Source organism: Amaranthus tricolor, chromosome 4, assembly GCF_026212465.1.
Source record: "Amaranthus tricolor cultivar Red isolate AtriRed21 chromosome 4, ASM2621246v1, whole genome shotgun sequence".
Taxonomy (NCBI): Eukaryota; Viridiplantae; Streptophyta; class Magnoliopsida; order Caryophyllales; family Amaranthaceae; genus Amaranthus; species Amaranthus tricolor.
The window spans coordinates 26462544-26471287 of record NC_080050.1 but is presented as its reverse complement, the minus strand read 5'-3'; the positions used below and the strand labels follow the sequence as shown (position 1 = coordinate 26471287).

At 30.9% G+C, this 8744-nt stretch overlaps 1 protein-coding gene across 1 annotated transcript; it reads left to right on the top strand.

The window, feature by feature from the left end:
* The first annotated feature begins 1291 nt into the window (after nucleotides 1-1291).
* LOC130811202 (TPR repeat-containing thioredoxin TTL1-like) lies at nucleotides 1292-8216 on the top strand. Its single transcript, XM_057677401.1, has 6 exons — nucleotides 1292-2722; nucleotides 3893-4088; nucleotides 4225-4397; nucleotides 4908-5446; nucleotides 6189-6289; nucleotides 7435-8216. Exons 1-6 carry the CDS (start codon nucleotides 1899-1901, stop codon nucleotides 7585-7587), a joined length of 1986 nt encoding a protein of 661 aa, XP_057533384.1. The 5' UTR covers nucleotides 1292-1898; the 3' UTR covers nucleotides 7588-8216.
* The last annotated feature ends 528 nt before the right edge of the window (nucleotides 8217-8744 follow it).

Sequence of the window (8744 nt, the reverse complement as noted above, 5' to 3'; positions counted from 1 at the left end):
TTAATTCAACATAAATCAATAATTATGTACTATCTATAAAGAAGTACAAATAAGTAGAAATAAGTTTACTTTTGTAAAATTAATTTAATAACAAGAACATAGCCCAATATTATTGTTTTTCTACTTTAAAGACATGTAATAAATATACATAAAATAAATTACCGTACCTGACATTAAGTTAGTAAAGTCAAAGTAGTAATTTACTTCATTAAAAAAATGAGTGAATTATGTTGTTGAGGTTAGGTAGATTCTTCAAGTTTTGACTAATTATTATTTATATTTAATTTGGTTGTTTTATTCAGTGGAATTGACAAACATCAATGCATATTGAAATTATTTAAATTATATTTTACATGAGACATTCATGTGGCCATGTTAAACTATATTCAAATTATATTTAAATTAGTAGACAAATACATAAGAATAATTATTAAATTTAATTAATAATTCAATTTTGTTCAGTATAATTTGATTCCAATAAGAGTGTGTAATAAATTAAATGCAGAGTCTATAAATTATTAGGATGGTTAACACAATACTTCTATGTTGCAAAATAACAAAAAAGGTCAAAAAAAAAAAACTCGATAAAAAAATATTAAAAAACACAATTTCAAATTATTTAAAACTTCACTAAAATTAATTATAATCGTAATTCATACCTTACATTTTAGTTTTATCCACTTCTTTCTACCTACTTTGATTTTAAAATTATTACGTACACCTAATTATTTTTTCTAATCAGTAATCAATTTTCATCTTTAATTAAAAAGTTTCTTTTGAAAGGGTCAAGGAGCACTTAAGCCCCACCAAAAGTGTAGAGGCAAAGCTTGGTGTAGTATATATGTATTACTTTATCCGTTGTTTTATGTTTGTTCACCTTTCTATAACAGGTAGTATTATATGTTATTGTTTGTCCACTTTAAAATACTTTCCATTATTAGAAATTATTTTTTTTAAATATACCCTCTTAATCCCTCCCATTTTCCCCAAATATACTCTCTATATTAATGATAATGATAATTTTATTTTTCTTTATTTTATCTTTAATTTAAATGTCTTTTCTCTATAATAATATCAATATAATCATTACTTCACACTACTATTTAATTAAAATAATACCCACTTACTACAAAGATTCTAATTTTCTTAATTTGTGTGAAAAACCCATAGTGAACAATCTTGTAAGAACGGAGGGGAGTAATAAACTAGAATTAGTAAATCTTAATTTTTAAATCATTGCTAATCTTTCAACAAACCCAAGAAATAATTACTTTTAAAAAACCAATTTCATTCTTTATAAGAATCTTCCTCTTTCTCCCTTAAATTAGGTAATAAAGTGAGTTCCTTGATTGCTACTCTATTCTCAAGTGAACAATTCCTTAACACTATAACCTATATCTACACTTCCAATTTCATTCCCCACTCTCCAAGAGGATAAACTTCTAAGGCAATGCCCTTCAATTTTAAGCCACCTTCCCAAATCATACCCACCTTCCCTCCTTTACACTATCTTTTCATTTTCTACAACGCCTTAAAATTCTTCCATTAGATAACTATTCCATTAACAACTTCATACCCAAAAACTCAAGCAAAACAGAGTCAATCTTGTCTTTGTTAGAGTTTACAATACTAAAACAACATCTCTGATCTTCTTTCAGCCTACCCTGTTAGTAATCTTGATTGGTTCATTAACAAATTCTTACTCAAAAATTCAAGAAAACATAATTGAATTTTGCCTCGGTTAGAGTTTATACAGCTGAAAATCTTTCTTCAGCCTACCCTGTTAGTAATTTTAATTATTCCACTAACAAATTCATACTTAAAAACTCAACCAATCAAACCACCCAAAAGAGCGACTCACCGGTCGATTCTCTTTTCTTTCCTCAGCCTATCTTGATATGGCAACATACATGACAGAATCGTCTGATCATGGATGTAACTTTATAGGATCATTATTCCAACGAAGAAGTCTATGTTCTCGAAAATCATCAATTCGATCTTTACCTTCAAATTCAAACCACGAACAACCAACAGATAACAAACAACAGATTGACAATTCTGTTCCTGAAATTATCAAATTCAGAACAGAGAAAAAATATGTCAAGCCCAATTTAGCAAGTCCAAGAGCATCAACTTCTTCATTACGTACTAATTATAGTAACATTAGCCACCAAAGCCGAAGATTTTCTGACGTAGCACGCGTCTCCACAACTACATCTTCATCGACTTCTACAGTCTCAAAATCGAACAGAATCGATTCTGATCTTCCCTTAAACAATGGAACCCCGCGAGCTTCGCCTACAGGAAATATACTTCAATTAGCCCAAATCAGTGGCTCAAAACAGAAAATTGGTGTTCTTAATAACACAATTATAAATAAAAACATGGATTATGTTAATAATGGTACAATGGGGAATATAATTAGGAGAAATAGTGTTGAAGAAACAAGATTTCAGAGTAATTTAATGTGTAAATTAGACCCTGAGGAGTTAAAATTGTTGGGTAATGATAATTATAAACAGGGTAAATATGAGGAAGCTTTGGAATTGTATGATCAAGCTATAAGTATTGATTCAAATATTGCTGCGTATAGAAGCAATAAAAGTGCTGCTTTGACTGCTCTTGGTAGGATTTTAGAGGCTGTTTTTGAGTCAAGAGAAGCTGTTAGGATTGATCCTTTTTATCAACGTGTTCATCATCGCCTTGCCATGCTTTATTTCAAGTAAGTTTTTGTTTTTGTGGATATTGGGGAATTTAGGTTTGGGTGTGTCTGGTTCGTGCCCCTGGTCAATGACTTCAAATCTTGTTTAGGTAATTATGTTGAATTGTCTGATATAAAGGTGTGCTTGTATTGAGGGTAAATATTAAAAGGACAATAAAAATTAAATTATATAGATAAAGGTAAGTGGAGGTGAAGTTGAAAGGGAATGAATGATAAAGAATATAATATGTGAAAAAGAAAGATGATAAAACTTGTTTTGGAGGGAGTAGAGAAAAATATTTGTCTCCCATCACTTTACAATTATTTCTTTATTTTGACAAGAATAATATTTTCTTAGTTTTTTACTCTAATAATTTTGTGTACTTAGTTTGACTTTTATTCTCTTATAAATATTTCTTTCAATACAAACATGATTATAAAGCTGAAGAGTGGTGGCCAAGTTGGTTCAACATATATATAGAATCTTAAATTCATAAATGAGATGGTCTCAAGGTCAGACCATCTTTATTGAGCTGACGCATGTATATTTAGTGTGTTAAAATAATCACTTACAATTTTAAAGTGATTAATTGGAAAATTAGATTAATTGTATGGGCTCGTCTCGTAGTGAGACGGTCTCATACAAGACAAACGTATATAGCATTTAATGTTTGGCTTACTTTATACTAGTATTTTGGATTCGCCTCTTTTATATAACTACATATTTACGCTAAATAAGTTTGTCCTAAACATATTAGGTTATGTGTGAGTTGAATTTTTATTGTCAAACAAAGATTTTAATGTAGGATCATGCTAAGAGAACATATTAGGTTATGTGTGAGTTGAATTTTTATTGTCATACAAAGATTTTAATGTAGGATCATGCTAAGAGTATGTTCAACTTTGTAACATGAATAACTCATAATTTTTCGTGTTTTTATTTATTTTCAAGTTATATTTAATACTGTAAAAGAAAAAATGTTGCACCTACCTAATTAGAAGACCCTATTACTTTGAAGGTCTAAACACAAGTAATTAAACTAAAGAAAAACTAGTAATTGAGGTCCTTCAACTTAAGAGACCTATGTATGTGGGCAAACACCTTGCACGTGTCCATAATCACCTTTACTAAATTGAAATAGGCGGGGAGTATATATGATTGTTCAAGACCTGATTCTTTTCTTTTGCAAGATTGGGATATGCAGAGGAAGCAGTGCACCATTTCAATCTTTCAGGAAGCATAGCAAGTTTTAGAGACTTAACACAAGCCAAAGCACTTGAAGCTTGCCTTAGTAGGTGTAATGAAGCTAAGGAGCACAAAAACTGGACTACCCTTTTAAGACACACACATGAAGCAGTAGCAATGGGTGCCGATTCTTCATTACAGGTATGATATGTCGGCTACCCTCCTCTCTTGACTCTAACTTGTGCAGATTATTGAGTTGTTGACTTTGACTCTGACTTTTAAAAATATATGATTTACAGTTCTGACATTTGTTTTTTTGCTGATTTGTAACAAGAAGATCAATGCGCTTCAAATTGAAGCCTTTTTGAATCTTCTTAGGCATGATGAAGCATATGAAACTTTTAAGAGGGCACCTTCTTTTGATATGGATTTATATACTCAGTTATTCGGTGAAACGAAAACTGTTTGTTTTTACTTAATCAAAGCTCAAGTTTACATGGCAACAGGCAGGTCAGTTAAAATTTTCAAGTATACTAGAAAATCTTTTCTTAGGGTACATGTTTCGAATGAAAGGGTATACGTATATTTGCTAACATAATACTGAAATCATCAACCAAAAACATGTTACCCCTCTAACAAAATAAACCCAATATGAGGTCACGGGTTCTTGGCTGCAGAACCATTGGTTCCTTAATATGGTATCAGAGCCTTAACTATCCTTCATTTAAAATTATATATTTAGGCGTTAGGTATATGAGAAGGGCATGTGCTACATCTATACTTCTAGCTCAAAGGATTCTCGTGTTGGGGTGTTAGGGTATATAATATATTTTGGGGTCTTGACCACAAGTTTAAGGTTTTAGTTGAGTTAGTTCCTTGACAATAGGCCCAAGAGTTCTCGTCTGGGGGGGGCGTGTTAAAGTATGGTGCCGCAACCATAAGTTTATACTTTTAGTTGAGTTGGGTTCTTTGGCAGTTAATACTCAGTGTTTTCACGTGATCGTTTTTGATGATATACAGATTTGAAGAAGCAATTTCAGCAGCTGAAAAAGCAGCACAACATGATCCAAACCGAAAAGAAGCAAGGGCAATGGTAATAAGAACTCGGTCTGTATCGTTAGCTCGATTAAAGGGAAATAAGCTGTTCAAAGAGTTAAGATATTCAGAGGCTTGTAGCATATATAGTGAAGGGCTAGAATATGAACCTTACAATGCAGTGCTTCTATGCAATAGAGCAGCATGTAGGTCTAAACTAGGCCAATTTGAGAAAGCATTGGAAGATTGTACTTTATCACTATGTTTACAGCCTTCTTATAGTAAGGCTAGGCTAAGAAGGGCTCATTGCAATTTCAAGATGGAAAGATGGGAAGCTTCTATACAAGATTATGAGATCTTGTTGAGTGAAAAACCTGGGGATGAGGAAGTGGGTAGAGCTTTGTTTGAAGCAAAGATTCAATTGAAGAAACAACAAGGGGAAGATGTTAAGGATTTGAAGTTTGGTTCTGATGTGGTTTTGGTTACTAGTGTTGAGTGTTTCAGACTATTGATCACTTCTCCAGGTAAAAAATAGGCAGAGGTATTCATTTGGGTTATCGAGTCGATTTGAAGTCACATATTTCGAGTCGGTTCAAAATCGATTTTGTGTTCACATTGATTTTTACATAATTTGAACTTATGTTGATGTCGAGTCAAGTCGGGTTTGGTTATAAGGTCGGGTAAATATCGGGTCATCGAGTCTGTTTTGAACATCTCTTTAAATATCAATTTTGTCAAATACTTACGACCTTTTAATAGTCGGTATTAAATAGTGGTAATGGTAATGAAAAGTTAACGTGGTTTTGATAGAAAAATATCTTGACAAAACTTTCTTGGTTATGATTGTTCTCTTTCAATCATCTCATTTTCTTCCCAAAATTGATTCCAATGTATATCGTTTCAAAATGTGGTATTAGACGGTACTGGAAAATTGTCAACAAAAAAAATTTTAATTCCCACAATTTAGTACCGATTACCAAACGAACTATTATAGTCATTGACTTATTTCTCTTGGAATATGCTCACAAAAACGGGTTGTTCAAATCATAAGATTAATTTCAAGTAATATGTTTCGAGTCAGGTCATTTTTACGCCCCTATTGAAAGTACATGGTGAGTGTGAAGTCTTAGTGGACCTATATCCACAATATTCTACTTTAAAATAATGTAATATAGCTTTGGTTAATTAATTTGGTAAAACATAATTAGTTTTAAGTATATCCACGTGTCAGTGTGGCTTTGCCATGACTAAATGTTAGAATTACAGGGATGTCAGTGGTGCTTTTCTGCGGCAAGGGGAACCAGGATAAGGGATTGTCACTCCTCCAACAAGTTTGTGTAAAGTTTCCATCTATCAATTTCCTTAAGGTTTGTTCACTTGAGCACATTTACTGGCTATTATGGACTATAATATGATAATAATTGAGTGAACATATTTAATTACATTTTAAAAAAAATACAAGCTTGAAAAGGATGTTAATTACATGATTAATCTTGTAGACAGGCTTTGGCCCTACATAATGAATTATTAGGACTATGTTCAACTCATTTATCAAAGAATTTTGAGTCAATGCCACATCATATATATTACTCTGTCTCTTTAAAATATTAATATGAAAAAGTAAGGTGTTTTAAGAAAAAGTAGATATTTTTGATAATAAATAAAGAGAATAAATCGTGTAGATGAAATTAAAAAATTTTAAAACATACAAATAAAGTTATAAAAAAAGTAATAAATTATTTTTTAAAAATAAAAATAATTCAAAATAAATGAAACAGTAAAACATAACAACATAGAAAGTAAGATATTAAAGCCTTGCATTAATGCTTTTGAATTTGCATAGTCTAAAATATGGGAAGGACAATAAAATGTGAGTTTTATGTTTTCTTTCCTATACGATTTTAGAGTGGTAAATAATCTATTTAAATTCATTTACATTTTATTTTGCTGATTTAGTTTTATAAATTGGAACACTTTAAATATATGAATATGAATCGTTTAAGTTTCGATTAAGTTAATTTTAATTTTACGTACAAATTAAAATTAATTTAAGTTGAATTCAAAAGCGGAGGAAGAGATGGTTAAAGTAAGTCATATTCCCTCGACGTTTAATTTTTCATTATTGGGTATGAATTTTGATCCCTACACAACTATGATATTGCTTTTCGGCCTTAAACTTAAAATATAACTATAATTAGACTTTTCGATTTTTTTTTAACTAAAATTTTAAGTTCGTCACTATTTGAATGGGGTGGTTTTATTTAAGAAATATGTGGAGAAATGGTCATTTTAGCTAGTCTAGTGTAACATTTAGAATATTACACATTTTTGTATGACATGGTCTCACCGTAAGTCACTTATTATATATAGGCCAAATAGTACAATTATTAGCATATAGACTTCATATTTTGAGGTCAACTTACCAAGAAACGGTGTCTCATAAGAGTAACCGTTCGAGTATTCCAATTCCACTTCAATATGAATCATTTTAACTCTTATGGAACAAACACAGGTAGAGGTAGAAGACCATCCATACATAGCAAAGTCAGAGGAAGTGACCAACATTCCTGTCTTCAAAATCTACAAGAATGGATCAAGAGTCAAAGACATTCCAGGAAACAATCTTGACTTACTACTAAATACTGTTAAATTGTACAGCACTTAAAACACAAACCAAATTACATCCTCAAAACAAACAAACAATTTTGCCCATACCCGCCTTAAATGGTGCAAATACAATGAGAAATCCATATAATTTTAATAGCTTATCATTTTTAAGACTTAACTCATTCATATTACCGACACCTTTTAAGGATTAAAAAGGAAAGTAAGGGCGTGGAGCAGCAAACACTACAGGTACAAGCAAACAAGTCAACATCCTTTAATTTTTCTTTTTTAGACTTTTCAATAAGAGTAATGGTATTTAGGCAGGATATTTTAAATTGAGTGAATTTTTAGGCAGGATATTTTAAATAAGAGTAATGTATTTTAAACAAGTCAACACCTCTTATCTTTTTGTTTTGTCTCGTTATTTGTCTAAATAAGAGTAATGGTATTTAGGCAGGATATTTTAAATTGAGTGAATTTTTAGTTTTTATATGTACGTAAATATGTAAACAATCTGATTTAATATTTATATATTTGCATTTAAATTGCTTCGGGTTGAGTTGAATTATTTCATTTTAATTAACCACATCAAATTTATACAACTCTAATAAAGGCTTTATGCTAATCGTCGTGCTAAACTTAATGACACTGTTGGATGTGCATCTCAAGTTTCACATTAAAATCCAAGAACGCTCAATTAACAAGCATATAAACGACCAACTCTAAATTAGTATGAAATATGTTGGGATGAGTTATCCCACATCGATAAATTGAAAATGGTGTGCACGCTTTATAAGTTATTAGAGACCTTCTTCCCATTGCCATATGGTTTTGGGATGGTATATATCGCCTTAGCTTATAAAGTGTGTACACTTGTGTCCCCTCGTTAATATGCTGGCATTCACAATAAATCGAGCTTAATTTAACAAAATATTTTAAGAATATGCCTAAAAACAAATCTGTAAAGACTCAACATAAAGCAGAAAATATCATGCTAATAATGACAATGATTCGGCTAGTGGGAAATATGGACAAGAAAGGAAAATAAATTTGCAATTGATTAGCGGCAGAAATTTTTTAAATTATGATGAAGAATCTAAACAAGTGTGATTATTTCTTCTAAAAAAAAAAAAAGTGTGATTATTAGGAAAGAGGAATAAATTAAGAGGGGCAATAGTGCTTTGTTTGTTTAGGGAATTGTTGTTGATAGTGGTT